This window comes from Cheilinus undulatus, linkage group 17 (genome assembly GCF_018320785.1).
Source record: "Cheilinus undulatus linkage group 17, ASM1832078v1, whole genome shotgun sequence".
Classification (NCBI taxonomy): Eukaryota; Metazoa; Chordata; class Actinopteri; order Labriformes; family Labridae; genus Cheilinus; species Cheilinus undulatus.
Genome location: NC_054881.1, coordinates 9120954 through 9147280, shown reverse-complemented (window position 1 = coordinate 9147280; position 26327 = coordinate 9120954). Strand labels below are relative to the sequence as shown.

At 41.0% G+C, this 26327-nt stretch overlaps 1 protein-coding gene across 2 annotated transcripts in view; it reads right to left on the bottom strand.

Annotated features, from left to right (window-relative positions):
* Positions 1-1656: 1656 nt before the first annotated feature.
* lhfpl2a (LHFPL tetraspan subfamily member 2a) overlaps positions 1657-26327 on the bottom strand; it is a 77539-nt gene continuing 52868 nt past the window's right edge. For both annotated transcript variants that reach the window (XM_041810236.1, XM_041810237.1), the window contains 2 exons: positions 21839-22626; positions 1657-2690 (listed from right to left, as the gene is read on the bottom strand). In XM_041810236.1, the coding sequence (XP_041666170.1) occupies positions 2434-2690; positions 21839-22259 (678 nt within the window). In that variant the 5' untranslated portion in view covers positions 22260-22626 and the 3' untranslated portion in view covers positions 1657-2433. The remainder of the gene's footprint in view (positions 2691-21838; positions 22627-26327) is intronic.

Here is a 26327-nt window from a genome sequence, read left to right as displayed (position 1 = left end):
TATCCCATTTTTGATCCTTTTCACCTCTTTTCACTCTTCACTTTTGCTACTAAATACCACTTGTTTCCTACTTTTTGCCCATTTTTGACACTTTTCTATCATTTTTTTGCCACATTTGGACCATTTTATGTCACCTATAACTTATCTTTTTTCACTTCTCACCCACTTTTGCTACTTTCTGACCCCTTTTCCACTTTTCCTCCCCATTCTCACCCCTTTTCACCCATTTTTGTTGCTTTTTGACCATTTTTGCCACCTTTAACTTATTGTTACTGTACTTTAAGTTATTTTTGCTTCACCTCTTAGATTGTGGCTCTTGCAAAGGTAATTTTCAACAATTTGGCTCTTTGGTTGAGCAGGGTTGAGTAACACTGCATTAAGGTTTCAAGATCAATCACAAGTGTTAACGCGCTTATGTCTTAGTAATAGGTTCAGTACCTTTAGTTTTTGGTGCAAGCTGTTTCTAGATCTGGGGGTACCATTAAACCAGCTGCACCGCGAACACTATTGTAGCAGACGATATTCCAGCTTGTCCTCATCAAACTCATCAAATACACAATCCAACAATCCCAAAATGCTCTTGTGGACAAGTTGTGACCTGCACATTCACCACGCTATGAAATAATCATGGAACATTACAAGACGGAGATGTTTTAAAGCTAAATGCAAAGCCGGAACTACACTCCAGACATGGCTGCTGCACTGTGTCACTCCGCCCAGTGGTTTACTCAAGAAATAGTTCCGAGTATTTCATTCACGTGTCGTAATGTTACATAATTATACGTTATTATTTCATAGCTTGGTGAATGTGCAGGTCACAACTTGTCCACGAGAGCATTTTGGAGTTGTTGGATTGTGCAATTATGACAGCCAAGGAGGCATGAGCAGGACTGTATGTGGAATGGAGCGATAGCCAATCAGGAAGCAAGCTGACTGAAAGAGGAAGCACAGCAAACACAGCCATGGCACAATATTAAATGTGAATCATAAAGTTAGGAGGATGACAGCAATGGATGAGAAACATGTCAATTTGTTGCGACAACATGAGTGTTACACATCTTAGAAAAAAATCACAAAGTACTCAGACCCCCTTCACTTTTTCTGAATTTCCTTACTTATTGAATACGTTCTGAATGCACTGTAAGATGACATTTAGATTGTTTACTCTAAAGTTGTGTTGGACTGTGCAAGATTTGCAGTTTTGAGAGTGCTGACTCTGCTTTTTGGTGAATGAATCTTTATCTAAAAATGTTAAATCTCTCACATTAACAATTGGTTGAGATTTTAAAGTCTTTTCAGTGATTTCCAGGCTAAAATAGAATTTTTGGGATTTCATGAAAGTCTCTATGCTGATGACACAGTTTGCTTTGTAGCGAATAAAGAGACATCGATGTCATTTTCTGTGAGATCTATGATGAGTTTAAAACTCTATACAGGAGCTTTAAGTAAAGTTAAGTACTCCAGAATTGGACTTAATATGCAGCACTCACACAGAGAAGCACACATGCAGAGTGAAGTTCTGCATCAGTGGAAAAATTGATCACCCGCTGGCTGGAAAACATACCCACCCCCACCCCAAGGGCCAAACTGAGGTCTCAAGCTGACTGCTCCACTTGCTGCTTCTCCTCCTCTGCATAAAAACACTCAGAGCAAGCCTCCTTTTTTCCCTTTTTCTTTATTCATTTGGCAGAAACAAATGGGAACAGATAGGACACTATCTATGACTCTACACACTCCCTGAAACCAGACGTTACTAACAACAGCAATACTTCATTGGTGTCCTCATTATTCAGTCCAAAGTCTTTGTGCAGAGATTACAGGCTGTCTGCTGAACGAGGACCAGACGCAGACCCTCCACGGGTCAGCTTTCAGCTTCAGCTCACTTCATTTCAGGATTCGGCACTTCTTTTTGCTCGTCCCTGTGCAGTCTGCGTGAAAAACAATCCCCATCGATACATTTCAAGGGTCTACGGACACATAAATCATTCAAATAACAGTACATTCTGTAAGCTTTTTAAGGACATCCACTCTGATTCTGTGAGTAGTTTATTCTGGCTGAGTAGTGGTTCCCTTGTTGAGTTACTTCACACTCAATTGTGGCTTAAAGATCCAGATTTGCTGGCTTTATTTTTAAGGCAAGACTGACATCACCAGCACCAGCCTGGATCAAGCTGACCAATCATTTAAAGATATGTACAAATATATATAATCACACGTATTTACAGAGCCTGTGGAGCCTGTGGGGGCATCCACATGGCTGACATAGACAGACACAGCACCTCTAGTGGCAGAAAGACAAAGACAGAGAAAACACTTGGCACTTGTAGATTTCTCCCACACAAACACAAAAAGGGACACAAAGAAGAGTCAGTTTTAGTGGTAAACAATGCAGCCGCCTCCGTTTGTCCGGCGTTAATTGCCGTTTTCAGAGTTTCAGAGGAGGCAGATGAGGCTCTTCCCCTCCTCGATCTCCTCCTGAACCTTGTCGCTGGACGTGGCAATCTCGGCCTGAGCGGAGAAGACGGCGCACACGAAGGTGAGCACGGTGCAGCCCATGGCTGTGTAGAAGGCCCAGCCCATGGAGCAGAGCCCAGCCCGGTACGGAGCGGCGTCATGACCGCAGTAGAGCTGGACCTTGTCTGAACCCCAGCCGGCAGGGTACAGCATTAGACCCAGGATCAGAAACAGACCTGCAGAGAGGAGAAACAGAGAGAGGGGGGGTATTTTAACTAAATGAGGTCCAAATATCACAAAAGTGGGCAGTGAAATTCCATTTTGGCCTTGGCTGTTGATGGCATAAAATGATTTGTTCTGAATGCACAAGAAGAAGACTACAGGCAACTATCATTTGAACTAAATATGGCTTTTGATTTAGTGTTTTACTAGCATGCTTTGCTCACAGTCCCTGGAGGACAAGAAACTCCAAGAAAACTCATGCCAAAAAGAATTTGCAAAATTTCAGCACTGATGTTACCTTTCAGGTCACTACTTGATGGTCTAATACCAGAAAGCTGCAAATTAATGACATTTCTTGCAAGTTAGACAATCTGCAGGAGGTGTTTTGGATTTTTTTGCTGTCTGATGCACATGCTTTATAACACAAATGTGTGAAGCATCTTTCAAGAGTCCCTGGAGGATAAATACTTGATTAAACCCTCATATAAACAATGCAATAACAGAAAGTTATATCAGTTTTGTGCTCTTGTATACCAAGAGGTAATCTTGAATGCTTTGCATACTGAAAATAGTTTTATGTCAGAGATCAGACTGCGCATAGAGGGGCTCTTTCATCCAAACTGGATGGGTTTTGTAGGTGCAGCAATTACTGGCATGTATTAAAGACTGCTCAGTCAAATGACATGATCTGATGGTAAACAAAAGCAAAGCTGTATTTATGGCAGTCCAACATCAATCACAGTGATGGGAATTGCAGCTTGTTTCAGAGATCTCAATGATTTGTCTGAGGAAGGTGATAAAGGCTGGTCTTGCAGTTTTCAAACAGTTCTTTATTTGGTACCATTTTGGCTTTTTTATATCTTCAAAACAACACGCATGGAAAGAATAGTCTTTCAAATAGGAACCACCTACCATTGCTCACAAAAGGAATCAGCTCTTAAAACCTGATCGTCCATGAACAACACATTATGACTCCCCCTAACTGTCATTTCAATCCAACCAGTACCCACCAAGATGTATTTGCTAAGTAATATGATATTGGTGCATTGCAATGTCCTTCTAAAGCAAGACAAAATGAGAGAGAAAACCTGTTAAAGATGTGCCACTAGCCTCTTAGATTGTGGTCATTTCCCCTCATGTTCATTCTTAATGCCAGCAGCTTTACTGCACACAGCATGTTGGAATATAAAGCCACAGTGTGAAAGCTACAGACATGATGTTCAGACTTGTTTGTGTAGCAGACAGGAGAGTGAGTCCTGATATCAGATTGTCCCTGAATGCTGAAGCATAGCATGGATTCAGTAGTAAAGCACAGTCAGGCCAACTTGGTGTTCAGTGTCTTGCACAAGGAGACATTAATATGTGGCTACAGGATCTGTGGATCAAACCACCAACCTTCCAGTTGAGAGACAACCAGTAAAGTTAAGATTATCCATCCTTCCATCCATTTTCTTCCAGTTATCTTAGCAGGCTAAGCAAGTCAGCCCAAACATCCCTCTCCCCTGCAATGTTTTTCCCTTTCAACGAGTCCTGGGTCTATCCTGGGGTCTCCTCCCAGTTGTACGTGCCTGGAAGACCTCCACAGAGGGGTGACCTCATCCGATGCCTGAACCACCCCAACTGGCTCCTTTTGAGGGGAAGGAGCAGCGGTTCTACTTCGAGCTCCCTCCAAGCTCCTAACCCTATCTCTAAGACTGAGCCCAGAAACCCTCCTGAGGAATCTCATTTCGTACTTGAACCTGCAATCTCATTCTTTCTGTCAGTTCCCAGAATTCCCTACCATAGATTAGGCTTGAACAAAGATTGATAATTGAGAGCATTGCCTTCTGGCTCAGCTTAACATAGAACAGTCCAGGGTACCATCTGCAGAAGCCTCGACAATCCCCCCGTCCGTTCTACCTTCACTCGTGAACAAGACCCCGAGATACTTGAACTCCTTTACTTGGGGCAAAGTCTCACAAGCAATCCACCACGACCTTGGACTTGGAGGTGCAGACCCTCATCCCAACAGCTGCGCACTCAGCTACATACCGCCCCAGTGACTGCTAGAGGTCCTGGCTGAGGAAGACAACAGAACCACATCATCTGCAAAAAGCGGAGATGAAATTCTGAGGTCACCAAACCAAAAACCCTCCCGGCCCAGACCGTGCCATGATGGTAAAGTAAGTTACTTTATGTGAACTTGTGGGTGTTTGTTTCAGAGGGAGTGATTCAGCCTCATTTAACCCAACCCACAAATCAGTGTAGACAAATTGATGACAGAGCTCAATACAAACACACTAAACTTGTGATGAAAACTGATTTATAACCTTTAGTACTTGATATTGAGGGTTTGTATTTATCCTAACTTTATGTTTAATTACTCAAGAGGCAAAGTCACCCCTTCTGTTTCCAGTTAAAACACTGCAGCAGAGACTATAACCTGACAGGATTTTACAAACAGAGCCTTGTATCAGATTACCTAACAACCAAACAAAGTGTGATGGAAACAAAGGGCAGCATGACTCACTGCTGCTCGACCTCTGAATGTTAGCTAAGTCAGCGAAACCAACCGAAAACCAGATGCTGCTACAACCTCCTCACTACCAAGAAATGTGAGTGAGCTGAGAGACAGACAGATGGTCTCAACTATGACCATGACATCCTTTTTTTAATCCAGCCTGCTCCCACGGTCATTTTTTATTATTATCAGAGATGAAACGGCGATACAGGAAAACTGGAGTCTGTTTGGTAAAGCATGAGCTGTGAGAAGTGTAGATCTGCTGAAGTAAAAGAGACATCTACTTTACTTTAACCACAGAATAAGTGTTATTACACAAGATTTGGAATGCACAGTAACCACATACAGTTGGGTACTTTTATAGCAGTGGTTCTCAACCTTTTCAGTCCACGACCCCCAAAAAAAGGTGCCAGAGACTGGGGACCCCACTGTACCTGAAGGTGGCTGAACACTACCATGAACATTCAAGAACAGTCATGTGCAGACAAGGCGGTCCATAAGGGGGCATAAGGGGGGGTTCATTCTGGGGCCCAGCCAAACTGGGGGCCCAGGGAGGTGAACAAAATCATGGTCTACTGTAAAGTTAAGCTGTGATATCCATATTTTATATCTAACCTGAAAAAGTAACCACTCTTATCAATGAAACAAGTCTCTTTTTTAAATCATTTGTGTAAAATATAGCCTTCTAAAAAATGTAACTCTATTTTGGTGAAGTGGGATGAAAAATCAACATAAACTGGCAAAATAGTGCTAAATGAGAAAGAAATAATAGGCAGATATTGGTCAAACTGGCAAAATGGGCATATTAGATAGTGAAATGTGGTTAAAATGGGGAAAATTGGGCATCCTGTGTGGTAAATTTGATTGATAGTGGCAATGATGGGTCAACAGAGGCAACATTTGGCTTATGTGGCAAGGATTGGTTAAGAAGTGGCAAAAAAGTGGTGGAAAGGGTTTAAAATGGCAAAAATGTGTTAAAATTTGTGGGGAAAATGATGCAAACTGGTTAAAATTTGACAAAACTGGTGTAAAGTGGCAATAGTGGAATTTAAATATTCTTTTTTTTTTTTTAGGGAATCTGGAGACCCCCTCTTAGTGTCACACAACCCCCGTGGCGGTCCTGACTCCAAGGTTGAGAACCACTGTTTTATAGAAACTTTTCATCAGAAGAAGCATAGTAGTTCCTATTTGCCACTAACCACAGAATGTTTTAGTTACTCACAGTTAGAAAAATATGTTTAAAAAGATATAATTTTTCTTTTAATTATGCAGGAGTGCATGTACAAAATGACCATATAGGCACTTTTCTGGAGTTCTGATTCGTGCTACTTTTGTATGTGATTTAATCAAGGCAAACTTAAAAGCTTGAAACACATCAGTGCTGTCCAACAGCCAGGCGAACGTTGATACACTTGGGTGTGCTGTGCTACACTTTATGCCAAAATTTTTTTCCCTGCACAGCTGGCAGTGACTGGAAGATTTTTCCTAAAAGGCCGGCTGTTCTGTCTGTCTGGGCTGCTGTAGTAGCAGCTCTGTTTGAGAGCACAGAAACAGAAATTTAGCTCCATCTATTCTTCAAAAAGTAAAATAAGTAGACGGCCTCAACTGCTGGTGAAACACCACTGCTATTATTGTCGTTTCACTTTCAAGAGGAGGTGAGCCCTGAGTGGGCTTTCAGCTCTGGTATCAAACACCTGGACATGCAGCAGCTGGTGGGAAGTTTGACCCTTGATGCACTGCTGTCAATGTGTGGATTTGGTTTAAAGCTCAGAGAGTATTAATAATGACAGTACATTAAAAATCCAGGGTTCCTTACAACTTTCATATGATAGTGGCTATAATAAGACAATATCGATACCTGTTTCAGTACAACAACAAAAATAGAAGTCCTACAGACACCAAATATTTGGAAAATTTTTTTCTTACCAAAAATTGTAGGCAAATTCCTGCACATTGTCTTAATTGTGCAAAGACACTGACTACATTTTGGTAAGGAAATCTTTCTAATATATTTGAGCAATTAAGCCTCCCTATTTTTTAGTTAAAGCATCTTCTTGACTTAAATATGACTGCTAATATGACTACTTTTAATTATTAAAATAATGGATGTCACATGGTAAAACACGTGGTACTAAAATATGTCATAGTGTCATAAACTTCAGACAATCTTTATGTTATGCATCACCATCTGGATTTTACATTTGGACAGACTTGGTTCAGGATGTTGAGATTTTGTTAACAATGACAGCAGCGGTCTTTGTGACTCCCCCTTCATCTGACACAAAAACACTTCCTCCTAAAGTGCCATCATGGCATTCAGATCATCCCGTCCGGACTGAAAAAGTGTTCTACCAGCATGAAATGATTTCCCTGCCCTTGCCAGAAGATAATCACAGATGTACCTCCAGGAAAGAGAGACCCAGACCTGAATCTTGACACGCATATCTGTCGGCTCAGCAGCACATGACACAGATACGGGACAACAACAGGAAAAGGTAGCCGGAGGGCTTTCCCGCCTGCTCCAGTCACTCGCTGACCCTCCGGCGTCCTGAGTCTCAGTGCAAGGATGGGGTCACTTCCTGCCTTACCGTGACCCACTTTTACAGCCGCTTTGTGCAGACTTGGCTTCGACATCTTAAAACAATTCCCGACAAACACTGCTATTCTTACAGACACAGCGGATCATCTAAACACAACCTTTGCTCTCTGCATTAGGGCTGTAAACAACTCAGAACTGTGTCAGGTCAACTAAATTCACTGTTTCATCAACTCTGACTTCTTACTACTCTTTTTCCTGTTTATTTAACATCAACCCTCTTCATCAGTCTCAGGATTTTGTCCAAGAGAGCATGTTTACTGGAGTTTCCCATAAGCACAAGCTATTGAACTTCCATTTACATCACCATTATATTTGACTACATCCTTACTCTCTTAATACTTACAGTCATCATCCAGGCTATTAAAGTTAGTAAATCCAGTCCAATGGAGGTTAAGATGCAGTTGGCAATTAAATAAACCTAAAGAGAAAAACAGCTGACATCACAGCCTTTCATTGATGGCAAACAGCCATTGAACGTTGATGTCGGGGGGGCTCTGTCCATCATCACAACACACCAGGTTGACTGTTTTATGAATCCATTGCATGGATATATTTCATATTCATCTGTGAAGGGCTGTGATGTTCATTACAGGCCAATCAGAGTGACAAGACTGAATAAAGTTGTAGATATGTGCAGCTCTGGTTCTACCCTGCAGGTTAAAGTTAAAGTAGTATATGACGGCGAATACTCGGTGAATTAAATTCATGCCGAAGACGGCTGGAAGACATGCAAAAACATTTTCTCTGCCAAGACTAGCTTTCAGTGTGGCTCTCTGCTCGCGTTTCAAAACAAAAATGTGGTCCAAACTGCTGCTATTCTACAGCTACATCTAAGCTAACAGCTACCATAGCAGCAGCCATTGTTTATATTAGTGGTTCTCAACCTTTTCAGCTCATGACCCCCAAAATAAAGGTGCCACAGACTGGGGACCCCAGTGTACCTGAAGGTGGCTGAACGCAGCCATGCACATTCAAGAATAGCCATGTGCAGACAAGGCCGCCTATAAGAGGGGGGTAAAGGGGAGAGCTTTCTAGGGCACAGTGAATATGGATGGAGGTCAGCAAAATCATAGTCCATTGGAAAGTAAAGCTGTGACAACCATTTTTTATTTTTAACCTGAAAAATCATCACTCTTAGCAAAGCAACAAAATTTTTTTTTCATTTTTGCCATGGTATACAGAAATCTTAAAAATCCTTTTTCTGGGCACACAGATGGCCTAGCAGTCTAAGGCGTGACCCAAGTATGCGGGCTGTTTGATTCAAATCCGTGCCGTGGTCTTTTGCTGCAAGTCCCTCTCCACTCTCATCCCATTTCCGACTCTATCCACTGTCTTCCTCTGTTTAATAAAGGCACAAAAAAGCCCAAAACAAATCTTTACAAAAATTCCTTTTTTCTTAAAAACAGAATTAAAATGTGTCAAAAATGCTACAATGGGCTAAAAATAGGGGGAAATTTAAAGTAGCAGAAAAAATGGCAAAAAAACAGTGGTTAAGGTGGAAAAATGGCCTTAAAAAGTGATATAGTTTGACCAAAAAGGGTTAAAGTGACAAAAATGAGTGAAAAAAATTTGTGACAGGAGAATTCAAAGCAGAAAAATGTGATTTAAACTGGAAAAAAATGGGTTAACTGACACAGGATGATAGGCAGAAATTGGCAGAAATGGAATGTTAAACTTGCAACAATGGACATAACAAGTAGTGAAATGTGGTTAAAATGGCAAAATGAGTATAAAAAGTGGTATTAAGGGATAAATAGTGGCAATCATGAGTGTTAAGTGGCAAAAACAGGCAGAAAAAAAGTGGTGGAAAGGGTTTAACATTGATAAAAACAGGTTTAAAGTGGCTGTTAAAATTGGTCCATATTGTGAAAAATTGATGAAAGATATCAAATGATAGTGGTGAAATTGGGTGGGAAATGTGGTTAAAAAGTGGCATAAATGAATACTCTCAACAACAGAACCCAACAACAGTTTTTTGAAGGCATCTGGCGACCCCTCAGTCTCTTGCAACCCCCCAGGTTGAGAACCACTGGTATATACTAGCAAACACGACCTGTAGCAATTGCAAACATATGCAAGGCAGAAGAGCAAGTTTTCAGTTAGGAAAAGCTTTCAGTGTTGTTCTTTGCTCTTTATTTCTTCAATAAATGGGTCCAGGTCTGGTAAAACTGCAACTATACTAAAGCTATATCTGAGCTAATCGCTGCAGGAGCCACTGCTATCAGCTTTTAATCAACTAAACCTTGACTGGAGCTGCCGCCTGTTTCTCCTCAAATGATGCCGATTGGTCTGAACTGTTTTACATTTTCTGACCTATTGTTGTGGATTGGAGCTTTGCAAGATGATGACAGATATGGAGCCTGGTAAATCCATCTGCTTTGCGAGGTGCTGATGCTAAAGAAGAAAAGAACAAATAACAACCAATCATGCACTTTACCCTTAGAAGAGGACAATATGGACTGGCTAGAAATAAAACTTGAGGAATAAATGTGGTAACATGTCAGGATGATTAGTACAGTTAGCCTGGCTATGCTAGCTCCACCGTGTGTAAACAGAAGGCCCCATGAGGGAAAAAAGACTGAGTTTAGCGAATTATATAGTGTCGCTCTGGTAAATGGCAAAACAAAGGTAGGGTGTCAAACTAGACAGAAGTTGCGAGAAACATTCTGACATGCCAGTGTTGTTAAATCAGGTTGTGGGGAATCTGGATTACAAGCGTGACTTTCATTCCCTGTGTTCATATTTAGGCCTGATGTTTGGTGGGCCATGACGATGCAATCAGGTCAAAATCTGGCCAGATCTGACCTTAAATCAAAGCTTGAGACAGAGAAGAAAGAGGACTGCTATTTGGAAGCATAGTTTGGATGCTCCTGATTCATTTTAAGACAAACGTTACAAAGTTGAAAACCTGCCATGCTGTAATATGTTAATATCTCGTCTCATTGCTGACTGCTCTAGAGGTTGCCGCTGTTGTTCTTGATGTAAATTAATGCCATTAGGTTTCTACACTCATCTATAACCCTGCACTTTCTCCAGGAATAATGGATGAATTAGACGTCCAGATGAGGCGTCTGTCACCAATCAGAGCACAGGAGGAAGCATTTACAATAATACAATTAGAGCTAATAAACAAAGCAGAGACTATCAATCTTAATGTGTTCACCCTTCTGTCTCGCCGCCTTTGCTTTGTAGAAAAACAATCCTGGAGGTTAAAGCGTCTCACTCTCCTTTCTTTCATTCTCTCCTAATCTCTCCCTCTCTCCCTGCTTCCTCTCTTTCTTTCTCCTCCTCGTTCTCTCGCTCTTAAAGCACCCAATATCGTATTAAACAAGGAAATGAAAACTAGGTCATAAATTCTTTCCACATGTTGCTGCATTGCTCTGACATCCAGACCGGCTCCAGTGATGGATTGAAGGTATGGTTTTAATTCTCAGCTCCACCCGTCCTAAGACCCCCCTCCCTCCTCCTCCTCCCCTTTCTCTGCACACACACAAATCCCCACTCTACACGCTGGACCTTCTAACCTAATATCCCGCAGCACTCCACCCATCCAGCCTCAAGATTCCCCCTGCGCTGGCTCTCGTCTTCGTTCACGTCCAAACTGTCAATTCTCCACCATCCATCCATTTCTGATCGCTGTCTCCCTCCGTGCCACCGCCGCCCCCTCCCGCCTCCTTTCTTTTAACCTCTGCTCCCTCAGCCTCCACCCTGTAATACAGCACAGCAGGTCTATGCTCCGCTCCAAGAAATCTGGCCTCTTTTCTCCTTTCCAGGAAAAAACGTGGAACTGCCGGGAGGCACATGATGAGGAAATAAGAAGGGACAGAGAGAGGGCAACAGGAAACACTGGCAATCTGTCAGCTATTTTCTCTATTCATTCATTATCGTTTGGTCCTTAAATGAGGTGAGAGAGAGCTGGGAAGTAATGAAACATCACTATACAACAAAAAAATTCAAGCAAGTGTGGACGATTTAAATCAGTTTGACAAAATAAACAAGTTACAGCACCTTTCCTGACCAGCAGCTAATTCCTCTTTGGATATCCAATCAAAACAATTACAAAAGAAGGCATGCTAACAAGGAATCATAGGAGTACACCCACAAGTTTGCACTTTAAGAGGGGAGCTTAAGTGACAGAATGTGTAGCTGATAGACTGAGTGTATAGTGTAAGTCCAGGCCACAAAGCCCTGCCATATAATTGAGATCAGCTGATCTCATACAAACCCTCATCAGCTGACAGCCAGCTGATTCTCTCGATGCACGCTATTGGCTAATCACACTCATGCCCTATCCTGGCAATGCTTTGCTGCACCCTTTGCAAGCTGCTTTTTGCAACCCTCCTCCACCCCAGCTCCTCCTTTATCCTGTTTCTGACTTTATCCATGACAATCTGCAGTCACTGATGCCTGATCTGCTTTAGGGGTTTTTGCAACTTCTCTCCCTGCCTCAGGCTTTCCTTGGAAGATGGGCAGGAAGATGGGCTTTTCCTGCTTGGTACTTTCCACCTAGGCTCATGGAGGGGCGGGAGCCAGAACAGCCACACCTTCATATAAATAGCAAAAAAAAGTGAAAATTAATAACTTCTAATAAAGAAAAAATTGGGTTTCTTGACAAACAGATTCTGACTGGAATGAGAATAATTGTTGTCCTTCACAAGAGAGCAGCAAAAAACAAGAGTAACGTACAGCAACAGAACGGCAGCTTCCAGTACAGTTTATATGTAGCGGCTTTTGGTTTAACATCCAGTGTTGTGATAAATAACAAACACTGTTCTGTCATGACAGCCAAGATACATCCATGAAAACTAAGGGTTAATCTGGCTTTGAAAACTGTTTGAAGTATTTGAACTAATGTAAGGAGAACTGTAAAATCCAGTGTATAAGATGCACTTTTTCAGACCTATTATTTCATTTAAAATGTCCTCTATGTCCTATATGGCACTGTGACCTTTGAAATCTATATAAAATGCTTAGACACAAGCCATCATGACCACAAGTGCAGCCATGCACTGGCAGGGCTTTGCATCATTTTTTGCCATCTTTTCTCCCTCATTAAGCCAAAACTGTGGATGTAAAGAAAACCAGGTTATAGTGATAAGTAAATAAACCCCACATGGAGTGCTGGTTTGACTGGAAAGAGTTTTGGACAAAAGAACAAATCAAAACTGTTGCTCTTGGACAATCTTTCCACTTTCTAGACTAAAAAATGAAGAAAAATTGGTTATGAAAAGAAACATTTGGTGCTACCCTAATCTAATTTCCTACTCACTGATGAATCATTGAGGGCCCAGTTGAAAGAGATTAAACAGACTAACTTTAGCTCTGCTCCAAAGTCTAAACACTATTCATAAAGCATACAGTACCTCTATGTTTATCAGGTTGACCTTGCTAAATCTTTTCCAGTGAACCTGCCTTACAATAAACCCTTCAGTCATGAAAGTTACATAACTGAGAGTTTGTTGTTTTATTACAGAGGTGTAGCCTCAACTTTATTACTACTTAAAGCAGTGATTTGTGGTTCTGGTAAAGGAAGTGTAGTGATGTAAGGAAGCTGTTTCAGATATTTTGTGTGAATATTTGTCTTTATATTTTACCTAATGCACTGGCTTTTGAGACATTTTGTGCTGTTTTTTCCCCAGCTGGCCTGTCATTGTGAACCCATTAGCATGGTTAGCATGTAGCCTAGCAAAGCTGCTAAACATTCAACCCCTAGGATGTTTATCTTTTTATTGATTTAATAGATCAATCATAGTCAAGACAATTCTGCTTTTTCGCAACAAAAATTACAAAAAAATCTTCTTTAATGAAGTTAAACAGATTTCTACAAAGTAAGGTCAATTAAATAAAATGATAAAATTTAAAATAATTGACTGCAAAAATATTCCCCCCCTTTAAAGTGACTGACCTAACTCCACATAAATCCAGCCAACTGGTGCTAGTAGTCTCATAGTTAGTGAAATGTGAATGCAGTGAATGTTCCTCAAGTGACAGTGGTATAAAGACAGCTATGTCTGGAAGGTCAAGTCACTGGTTGATCAGTATTCCTGGCTACCATTACATCATGAAGACAAAAGGACACTCCAAGAAACTCAGAGAAAAGGTTATTGAAAAGTCTGGGGATGGATACAAAAAAATTCCAAGGCACTGAACATCCACTGGAGCTCAGTTAAATCCATCATCAACAAATGGAAGGACTATGGCTCATGTGTAAATCTGCCTAGATCAGGCCGTCCTCACAAACTGAGTGACCATGCAAGAAGGAGACTAGCGAGAGAGTCCACTAAGACACCTGTGACTACTCTGAAAGAGTTTCACGCTTCATCAGCTGATCACCTGTCAAAGCTTTATGGGAGAGTGGCAAAGAGAAAGACGGTTGAAGAAAACTCAGATAAATCTTGACTAGAGTTCACCAAAGGGCATGTGGGAGACTCTGTGGTCAAGTGGAAAAAAGTTCTTTGGTATGATGAGACATTAGACAAGATGGCCATCAGACAAGATGCTATGTTTGGTGGACTAAAAAACACTGAACATGACCACAAATACACCATTTTCACTGTGAAGCATGGTTGTGGCAGTATCATGCTGTGGGGATGCTTCTCAGAAGCCGGCCCTCAAAGGCTTGTAAAGGTGGAGGGTACAATGAATGTGGAAAAATATCTCATTCAGTCTGCAAGAGAATTATGGTATGGGAGAAGATTTATTTTCCAGCAAAACAATCACTCACTAAATTCAACTAAATACTGAGTTGAATGGGGTGAATATTTATGCAGTCACTTATTTTACATCACATAGTTTTATTTACATGACATGACCTTATAGAAATTTGTTTTCACTTTGACATTAAAGAGGTTTTTTTGTAATTTAGTGTCAAAAAAGCTAAATTATATTGAATATGATTGATTTATAAATTCAAATGAAGGGTAAAACACCCTTTTTATAGGCACTTAAGCTATTTACTGGAAAATGAGTGACTGTAAACACTTCAGTGTAAAATAATAAAGGATTTCCTGGTACAGTGTGTTGTTTACATTTGGCTAGTTCTATCTAAGAGCTACACCTCCATTGTAAACACAGATAACTGGTAAAAGCTATTACATCAATGGAAATCCCATTTGTTATCACTCAAAGGAAATGTAGGCCTTATTTTTCCCCTTTAACTTTTTACGTCAGACTCACCACCTCACAGGAATGCTGCTTTAATTCCTGTAAATTGTTTGGCTTGAGTCACGGTAAACGCTCAAACTTGTGACGAGTTCTGTGACTCACAGCTGAAAGGAAACGTCACAGCAGGTTATAAAAGCATTCGTCACCAAACACACATGAATAGGTGACAGTTTTATGGCTGAGGTTGTTTGCTGTTTTCTCTCTAATCACTCTTAGCTGAAGTTTGACACGAGTGAGGAGAAACTTCTGGAGAAAATTCACTTTTAGGTGGGTGAAGTGGAGGATACAAAGAGTACCTGGCTGACCCTTTAGCAGAGGTTCGCCTGTTTTATCCATTTGATTACATAAAAGGAAGAGAATGGATCTACCTTGAGCTCCAATCTCAAAACCACATGAGCTCCAACTGACCGTCATTTGAAAGGAATCTGCATCCATTGGAAAGTGTGTCATGGGGGACAAAAAGTAAAAAGTCAGAGTGACATCAGTGTAAGTGAAGACTAGGTCAATGGGCTTTGGAGCAACTCCAGTGAAATGACGTGACCATCTCTGGCAACAGCAACACAATCTTCCCATCTGAGGTCAATCACTTCCCCAAACATCTGCCGTCTGGCTCCAGTTTTCTCATTACAGGAGGGTCGGCAGGACTAGTGGAAAGAGTGATTAGAAAAGAGAGGAGGTTGTAGTATCAGTGAGGGCAATATCGATGATGGGCCTCATGAAACGACAGCAGATGAAGGTAAATACGAGAAAGCAGTGACAGATGCGCGGCCTTATCTCTTCCTGTGGTTGCAATGAGTAAAAGGTTATCGGCATTTAGCTCCACAAGCCTGGAGGAAACCCTCCTGCCTCCTAAGCTGTTTGAAGCTCCTCTGGCCCCCTTTCCTCTTCCTCTCTAACATCCTCATCCTCTCCACAATGAGGAGATTCAGCAGTGAATTTCCACACTTATATTACTGTAGCTTTGACGGCTTTTCCTTTGAAAGATGATAGAGGGGGTTTGAGTCATACAACAATAAAAACAGCTCTATTAATATGGCTGTGAGCTGACTTCCATTCTTTTGTTGTGATTTCAAGATCAGTTACCATCAGCTATCAAATTATTCACATTTCCTATGATTATTTCAGAATTTAGAAGCTTTTTCAGAGGTTTCTTCATGATGAAATTAGACTGTAAATCTTTGATTTGTGGGGCATTTTCTTTCCTTATATTTAAGAAAAGGTTACGGACTAAAAACTAATCAAAATGTCTAAAATAACGAACAAATTATTTGACAGTGTGATGTGATCTTAAGAAAGAGTTTGGAATTTGTATCGAGTTTTTAAAGTACTCTGAAAACACAGGAACATGCGCAGATCTGCTAGAAATGCTACCTATCAAAGCTAACTAATGCTAGCTAGCCTTTTTCATTCTACTGTGCATGCATGTCAGCTATCTTAAAGGGTGTCACTTTAAAAATACTAGAAGTGCACAAAGACGTACCACAAGGTTCAGTTTTGGGGCCACTTTTATTTACAATCTAAATTAATCGAACTGGATAGAATACACCAAATTCTTCATTTGACTTTATGCTGATGATACTGCTGTCTACTTCTGTGCACCCTTACCTGCAGAAGCTTTTGCAACTCTTCCGTATGCATTTGATGTAGTCTAAGATTAGCTTTGTCAGCTGCAACTTATTTTAAAGGCAGATAAACCTCAACTCAATATGTTTACATGTTAAAGAACAGCAAATACAGTATTGCCGGAGAAAAATGCAACTAAAGATTGATGAAAAATTGAGTCGGTATCTTCCTTTAAATACCCAGGATTCCAGAGTCCTGTTCATCTTGATTTTAGGATAATATACACAAGTGCAAGCAACTCTGCAATCAGCCAACTTAAGCAAATCTCACTTGCTAATAAGGTAACGTCTCCAAAACTCAACAGTTGATTCAAACCCTCAAAATTCAAGATCTCAAAAGTGAAAGGCAGGAGGATGTGCTGTTGAATTGGGTTGAATTGTTCCTTTGTGGTTAGAGGAATCCCCACTGGGCTGTACAAATCATGGTTGTAGTCTCATCAACTCACATCTGTAATCGTTACTAAAACAGTTTCATTGAATCCAAGTGGAATGCGACTTCACTGCTATAATAAATTAACGCTGGTCTTCTTATAATAAGGTATTGTCTTTATTATAAAAATAATGACACTGGTCTGTTATAATACGTCATATCAGAGAGTACGGTCTAGACCTGCCCTTCCTGTAAAAACAGGGATTTTAATACAGGACTTGATGGGAATCTCTTGGCTTTTGGAGCAAGCCTTAAGTGGACACTTGTGGAACCGCAGAACTGCAAAAAGAGCTATAGATATCAAAATTCAACTTTGTATCAATCTGCAAATATGTTTATTTATGCTGAAAAAACAAGCATTTTAAAAGGGAACTAACTAACTGGGATTCCTTGTTTTGTTTTACAGCGGCAGATAAGGACCACCCTAAAAACAATAATAATGATGAAGAAGATCTGTCAATTTTCAAGAAAAAAACAAAATTCTCAAGTTTATAAAGTTGTTAATTTATGAGAAAAAAATATTAGTTTTTACTTTAACAGATCAAATTGTTCATAAACCAAAACTTTATATTTTTGAGATTATAAAGTTGAAAAATTGAAAATCCAACCACTGTCTTCAGTTTGGTTTTGTGTATATTTTCGCTTTTACAACACTCTGAATTAATGATTTTAAAAACTTGAAGCTTTTGCATTTAAATTGTCAAAATCTGACTTTATAAACTTGGCAATTTCGATTTTTTTTGTAAATTTACAGCTTTTTAAACTCTGAAGTTCTGAGTTTGTTTTCTTGTAAATATCCAAGTTTTTTATCTTAAAAATTTCTAATTTTCCCCAAGAAACTTCTCATTCATCTGCTCAGAAATGAACAAATCCCCTTGATTTTTTTTAATCTTTAAGTTTGGCCCTAATATGCCTTAGTACATTTCCAATCATGATTTATTTTCATTTTCAAAAATGCATGTACATCTTATTTTGACAATGTCAGAGTAGATGGGTCCTGCCCCCCTCCTGGAAATCTGTGGCATCCCCCTTAGGGGTACATGGACCCCAGGTTGGGAACCACTGGTTTAAACTATGCTGACTGAACAAAACCAAAAGAGGTGTGACTTTTTACATAACAGTAAAAAACATGGATTTTAACATGGTACTTGATGGGAATCTCTTGGTTTCGGAGAAGGCCTCAAGTGGACACTTGCGGAACTGCAGTTTTGCACTTTTGCATTAGCTTCATTTTTCACTGCTTGGAATTCTCCACTTTATACAGCTCAACAGCTATTTAACCCTTTTTTTGTACACTTCCTTTGACATTGTTGGACTTTATTTAAATGATCTCTAGCTTTTTCCCTTCTATTCTATGACATTTATAAAGAGAGAATAATACACTGTCACATCTCATAATGATCTATTCAACTTTATAAAGACAAAGTCCATGTAAGTAATGAGTTAATTAGTTTTTGGTCAGATAAATTATACCATGGGGACATGAATGCAATCTAAAAATCCAATAATGTTAGAATGCACTGATTGCTAAACTGCTCACAGCTGCAGGACATGATAAATGCTTTCACAGTGAGCAATCATTTAGAAAGGCACGGCCTTACTCAATACTAAATCTGACTATAGAAGAGATATGTGAGGAAAATATGATGAAACTCCTTTGGTCAGCAGACATGAACAGCCCTTGGTTTACAGCTTTGGCATGTCCTTCACCACACACCCACCTCTTCTCTGTTTGGGCCTGAGACAAATAAACAACTGTGGGGGAGGATGGCCATAATCACCACAGAGCTGAAAGCTCCAGTCTGTGAAGAAAAGAGGAGGTTCAGGAGCCTGATCTCATGGCCTCCTCCCGTCTATAATTCACCACAGTGAGTCGTAGTGGCCGGAGACACACAACCCCACACACAGGATACACACCCTTCACACACAACCAGAGATACGCATGCGTGTTTGACTCGCTCTTTCAAGTCAAAGAGCTCCAGCTGACTTGGCAGAGGGTAAATATTTGGGTGGCAGTTGCTCCAGTGACAGCTCCGAGGGTGGAAACAAGCCTGTAAGTGTTTCAAACATCTGACTGCTGGGGGGTAAAAAGTCACAAAAGGCGCCACCAGAATCAAACATAACTCTTAGAGTGGGAGTTGTGGCGCTGGTAATGAATGTGTTTGACTGAAAGCAAAACTCTTCATTTACCTTGATGAGTGGTGGACACTAGACAATGAAAAGAAACAATACAGGTTAGATGGCCTGAGCTGAGACTGTGCAAAATAGAAACAAATCTTTGTCATCGAGGTGTTTTCAGAAAACTTGGAGGAGCCTCCTGAAAAACAAATCCAGGGACAGTAGACTAAAAATAAGTTCTCTGCAATCTTGTTTTGTATCTTTCTGTAGGTAGTCTTAAACTGTACCAAGTATCTTACAAATCAAGATGTATAAAACACAGATGTAGGCACAGTGACCCCACCTGCTAGTTTCTAAAGAGGTGTTATGAAACCAAACAATGGTGGCTGCCATTTTGGAAATGTTGACTTAAACTAGTTATTTCTTTTATAAATTTGGTCTTAGTGAAAGAAGAAAGACCTGGATAAAGTAGGGTTTCTGAGGATAACTCCGATCTCTTAAACAAAACTAATAGAAGTCGTGAAGTATTACCAATATCTGATAGCAGTGATGTTTGCTAGCATTAGCTGCCTTCCTCAGTTGCTAGCTGTCTTGTTCTCACTGACTTACTCCCTACCCAATCAACGTTATTTCTAGATGCTTGTCAAGGCTGGACAATGGATGCTGTTAAAGATTGTCCTGATTGGTGGGTCAGCAGACCAATCAGAGGGCCAACAAAGGGTCAATATTGCAGAGTTATATGTAACCCTTCCTCATCAGCAGCGTCAAAGATAGCCCATCAACAATCTGTCCAATAAAAAAATGAGCAAGAGATACCAAAACTCAACCTTTTTCCAGACTGTAAACATGTTAATTTATGCTATAAAAATGAAAGGAAACTAATGGGGATTCCTTGCTTTTTGGAACCAGCCTCCAGTGGACACTTGAGGAATTGCAGTTTTGTTGCTTCTTTTCTCACACTGACGGTTGATGCCACTTTGACTGAAACAGCTACATCATTTTATCTGAAAGACCTACAAAAAGGCCTTGTATGAGCTTTTACTTTTCATAGAACCCAATGCATAGCGCTTCAAGTATTCAGTCATTTAACCAGTGATTCCTATCCTTTTTTCCCACAAGGTCCCCCTACTGCTATCTATGAAAAGCTAAGCCCCCCTGGACCAACCTGGAAAAAGTTTACAGCATTTTTTATTGTTTTCATTCACAAAATCCCAACAACAGGCCTACAGACACTAGTTCTTAAAGAACTATGTGTAAACTATCAATTAATACAATGGCCTACTAGGACCACCCTAAAAACAACTGTAATGATAAAGAGGATCTGTTCATTTTTAGGACAAAAATCAGAACTCTCAAATTTAAAATGTTGTTCATTTATGAAAAAAAAAAAATAGATATTGTTACTTTAACCGTTTAAGTTGTAAGTGAATGAAAAGTTTGAATATCTGAGATTATAAAGGTGACAAGTTGGAAATTAAACCACTGTCTTCAGTGTGGTTTCTTGTACATTTTTGCTTTTACAACACTCTAAATTTATTATTTCAAAAACTTGAAATTTTTGCATTTCTATAGTCAAAATCTTAGACTTTATAAACTTGGAATTTTCCCTTTTTTTGGTATATTTACAACTTTTTAAACTCTAAAATTCAAATTTTTTTTCTTGCAAATATCTGACTTTTGAATCTTAAAAAAATCTAATTTTTCCCCAAAACATTTTAATTTTCTGTTCAAATAGATCCTCTTGATTTTTTTAATCTTTAAGGTTGGTCTTAATTCACCTTTGTACATCATATTTCTAACCATTATTTATTTTCATTTTCAAAACTATACCTACAATTAAGTTTGATAAGGTTAGAGCACACCAAGGAATTCTATTTTTAGTTATTTAGTTAGATTTAGTTAACTGTAATAACCTTGGAGCAGACAGGGTCCCACCGCCCCACCCCCTGGAAATCTGTGGCATCCCCCTTAGGGTTGCTGGGACCCCAGGTTGGGAACCAGTGGTTTAAACTATGCTGACTGTACAAAAGCAAAAGAGGTGTGACATTTTACATAACAGTGTTGACGTCGAGTGGGAGGTATGACGTGGAAAGCAGCCGCTAATTTTGCTGTGATCTTGGCTCATCCATGGCCATGGTTGTTGTGGAGCTCTAAAACAGAGGTTCCTAAAGTTGGGGTCGTGAGACACTGAAAGGGGGTCACAGATGCTTTCCAAAAAATTTCAAAATAGTAATTAAGTGAGATTTTTTTGGCACAATTTTAAGAAATGTGTGCAAAAACATCCCAAAATGCAAATTTGCACATGATGTTTTGTGCAATATCGTACACTTTAACTAACCACCAGGGATAATGTGGGTCCACAGTCTCGAGTTCTGTTATTTAAGGGGCACAGGCTGAAAAGTTTGGGAACTCCTGCTCTGAAACAGCACAGTCTCACTGATTTATGAACATTTTATGATTGCTGCAGCCACATATAATGTACTCAAAACAGTCTGCCTGTCCTACCCTGCTGACTCACTCATTAAGCACCTTCAAATCAGCTCTGCTGCTTACTCCACTGATGACTTAAAGGTGTAAAATTATCACCTTTGTACTTTTTATATACAACAGCAGTACACAGCTGATCTCAAACCTTATCAACTTCTAATCTCACACCAGGAAAATCACCTCTTAGGGATCTTAGAAAGTCTAAAAGTTACAGAAAGTAGGGAGGTCTTTGTTTTTCTCACCTGCGATCCCTTGCAGCAGTCCACACACGTTGAAGATGCTCTTCTTCATGATGCTCTGGAAGCACATAGTGAAGACGGAGATAAATGCCACGGCACACAGCAGCAGGATCCCTGCTGCTAGGAAGATAGACGTCGCCTGCCAGAACCCGCTGGCAATCTCCCCAAAGTGAATGGCGTATGGTCCACACAGTATTCCACGCTGCATGTGAGGCAGTTTTATACAGCGGCCGTATATACCTAAAGTGGGCCTGTAGGCCTCCCCAGCTGTGGTGGCCCCATGGTGGCCGAAGACTGCATCAGGTGTGCGGGGGAATCCCACCAGCCAATCAGTGCTCATGAAGGCGATGAGCTCTCCGAACGCGGCCACGATACTCAACAGAGTCCACAGCATGGAGCGGCAGGTGACGATCACATGGCACATGCTGACGGCGGCTGGAGTCTCACAGCGCTGAGAGGTGAAAAGGTGGGTCAGAAGACCAAGCAGCCGAGGGTTGTGATCCTTCTGCAGCTGAGCTGTGAGGGTAAATGAAGACTTGACGGGAAAGAGTAGGTGACGGCGCTGTAAACACAAGGTTCAGGTCAATGATTCACAGCCTGCTGCTTCCCTCTTCTCCTTCTTTCACTCCTTATCTTCTGTTGTTTCTGCACAGCTGTCGTTCCTCCTCCTCGCACTCACCCTCCTTCAGTCGGCTTTGCTCTCAGAAGCTATTCCAGTCTGGTTTTTGGTGTCTACATTGTATTGAAGTTGAGTTCCCTGAGCCAGCCCGCTGGCGTCACATCAGACACACCTAAAACATAAAAACAGAGAAGCAGAACAACGGGGTGAGCGCTTTAATTGCATGCATAAAATCTAATTACAAGTATGCAAAATCTCCAAGATGATTTGTAATCCTTTTATTTGATGAAATACTGCTCCTGCTTCTCCTTTTGTCTTATTTTGGAGAAGCAGACATGCCGATAACGAGGAGCGTGTGGAGGAGGAGTGGAGGCATCTGGTGTGGATGTGAAAGAGAGGGTTTAATGAGTTGTGTGCTCATTTGAAGTGGGCCTCTTCTGTTTTCAGTCTGTTTATGTTAAAGGATTTGTGATCAGGGCTCTCGTCATGTCCTCCACTCCCTGCGGGTCTGCATGACCGAGGCTGCAAAGATGAAAACTAGAAAAACATTGCTCACATCTCCCTGTGTGTGTGCAGAGGTGGAGATGGAGATTGGAGGGTTAAAATAGACGTGGAAACAGCGGAGCGAGGAGCGGATGCAGACAGAAAAACAAGCCAGAGGCCTCGCTTTGAGCAGCCCACACAGCTGACCCCAGGTCAGTCGACGGTTGATAACACAATAACCGTCCGGCTGTCACAGGACCGCTGATAACCTCGGTGATATCAGCCTTGCTGCTCTGCTGAGTCAGTGACACCATGAGGAGGAAGCTGCAAACGGTGTCAGATCATTAAGGACAAAATCTAACACACACTGACCCAGAGAATCACAGCAAAGCCTGGTACAACACAAAATCTACATTACAATGACCAATGATGATTAAACTTCTGATTAAATAAATACTTTGCTACCTTTAGGAGCCAGTTCTAACAGTTAAAAGTAATCAAAGTTTTAACCTGCTAAGAAAAAAATCAGCAAATTCTCAAGTGCACAATTAATAAGACAAGCATTTGTTTCCCAGGGAGCAGCAATAGAGGTTTGATTATGGTTTCCATGGTTGCATGCAACTAAAAGAAACTAAAGACAGTGATAAAGATAAAAGTAATCAAGGTTTAAGCAAGCAATTAAGGGCCAGCATCTCTGTGAGGAACTTGTATAAAAGGCTTTGAAATAGTCTGAGCTAGCATATGCATGCATGTGGCAATGCTAACAAGCACTTTAGCATGTATCATGTTGAATATCTCAGTCTGATGTGTTAGGCTGCCAACATGAAGTTTGTGCGGCTGGAGCTCATCCAAGCCTCTGCTGCAAAAAAATGCAGAGAAATAAAGTCAGTATGGAAGTGCAGAAAACTGCAGTTCCTCCAGTGTTGATAAACTTGCAAAGCAGATGGATCAGCCAGATTCTGTGTCTATAATCAGGCTGATCTGTCTTGTAAAGCTCCAATCTATGATTTCTGTGCAAGGTCTGAGAACACACAGGAGTAATCAGTGTCATTTGTGATGAACAAGGTGGATTTCATGGGCGGGGTGTATGTGAACTGCAGGATGGTAAACAATGGCAAACAGTGTAGCAATTAGCTTGGATGCAGCTATAGCAGCGGTTTTAACAGAGCTGGACAACATTTCTTTATTAACAGAAGAACAAAGAACCACACTGAAAGCTTTTCTTGGTGGAAAAGATTTTTTTTGCTCTTCTCTGTACCAGCTTTGGCATGAGTTTGTTTCACTGGATGGCTCCATTGATAGCTAGCAATGACAGCAGCTACTCTGTATCACATGTTTCTCAGCTCTGATTGGCCTGTAATGAAGAAGACAGACTGAACATTCCTCCAATCACCTTCCGATATCCCATGCAATGAAATTTCATGTATTCTCCCATGAGTTTTATCCACCACCAAGGTTCATAGACTACAGCAGCGCCTGTCTATCGAGCTCGGGTCACTTCTATTGGCCTGTAATGAAGTATAGTATTGAAAAAAGGGCCTGTAAGACATAGGTGAATATTCAAGCAAAGTTGCTGTAGAACATCACACCAAAATCCAAATGTAGACAAAACGTGGTGGTAAAACAAGCCCCAAAGCTTACCTTTTCACTACAGGACTGTGCTTTTTAAAAAGTGACTACTGGAGCTTATTTAACACATTCTTATACATACACAATCTCTATCTGTAAAGTTTTACCCTGGTCAAAGCTTTTCCCTCTTCTATCCCCATAATAAGAAACATTAACTGTTAAAAAGGTCATGTTTCATTGATAATCTTCCATTACAGACTTACTTTATATCTACAAAAAGTACATCCAAAGTCTGAGCCACCCAAGTTAGAGTTTTAATGCGACTTGTTTGTGATGAAGCCTTTTCTCTCATGCCATAATCCTCTGATTTGTGGGAAGAGACGACACAGTTGGAGACTAAAAGCACGTTTTTGCACCATGGGGTCCTTGTCTAAAGCCCTCTGGAGACCATGAAGATCTGAAGAGATTAAACAGTCAAACACTAACTCTATTTAAGTTGATCTATGAGGGACATTAACAAATTTGAGCAGAGCACAGAAGTTGGCATGCCAGAGAAGATTAAACGATGCTTACACTGTGCAGGCCTTTGTGCTCATGTTATAAATACAACGATGGGCCAAAGCTGACAGTTGTTTCTTTTCTTTTGAGTCTTTTTCTGCCCTCATTTCCCTGCTGCCTCCTGGGAGTCTGTTAGTCATTCTCCGAGCAGCGTTTGGCAGCGGAGCAGAGGAGGCCGGGGGCTGCCGTTGACACGTGTGCCGCCCCAAACGGCGAGGTTTCCAATCCGCGGTGTGCCCTTACAGTGAGGGTCGACTGAGCCACGGGTCGTCCCTGGAGGTCAGCGAGTAGGACTCAGCGTGTTTGTGTGAGTGAGTCAGAGCGTTACACAAACTTTGATCTTTGTCATCCTGTTGGGATATCAACAACATTCTCCCTCCTTTTCCCTTTTTTCATAGGAGAAAATGACCCAGATCTGCGGTCTCTTGCAGGGTGGTGCATGTATGCGCTAACGTCGAGTATGTTTGGACTGTGTAAAACAGATGAGATCATAAGAACAGGCACAGACAGCCGCCTCTGTGGATTTGGACCTAAATTAATTTTATGAATCACAAGCGTTCTCTTTGCGTCATCGTGAACAGATGCAGGAACAGATGCCGACTCACAATCTCTGAGTGAACTTCTTGGAAGCAGCCCCCCTCGCAGAGAGTTCGTTGACGTTTGGAGGGGGTTGAGTCCCAGCGGATTCCTTGACGAGGCTGGTGTTTGACGTTTGGATTGAAGACAAACGGGCAGGCCGAAGGTTTAGGGTCAAACATTTGCTGGCCAGTTGCAAAGACTAATTCCTCCCTGACAGGAATATTGTTTGAAAACACTTTGGAGCTGAAAACAATTCAAACCAGCTGGAGATATGGAGCTTTGAAGGCCTGGTCACTTAACCTTTGACTTCACTTGGCTGTGCTGTGTTTGCATCACGAGCCTGCTGGTTACACTACTGGTGGGTCTGAATGTGGGTTAAACAAGCCCGGACAAGCCTGCTTCTATTAATGTACCTGGTATTTGTCACAGCTAATGCCCAGACGTCTGCTCTCTGCTCCCAGACGCACAGATTTGAGCAGTTATCACAAACAGAAGTTTCCAAAGATAGACCGAAGCATGGTAGTCCACAACTGTGAGTCTGGAGGTGGATTTATGATGTTCTTTATACTCCCTGAGCAACCAAAGGGGAGACGAAGGATTATTCAAGGCTCGGTTTACATGGACAGAAGAGTTTACAGCCACATACTGCACCCACCATCCCACTGACCCCAACACTAATCCTCA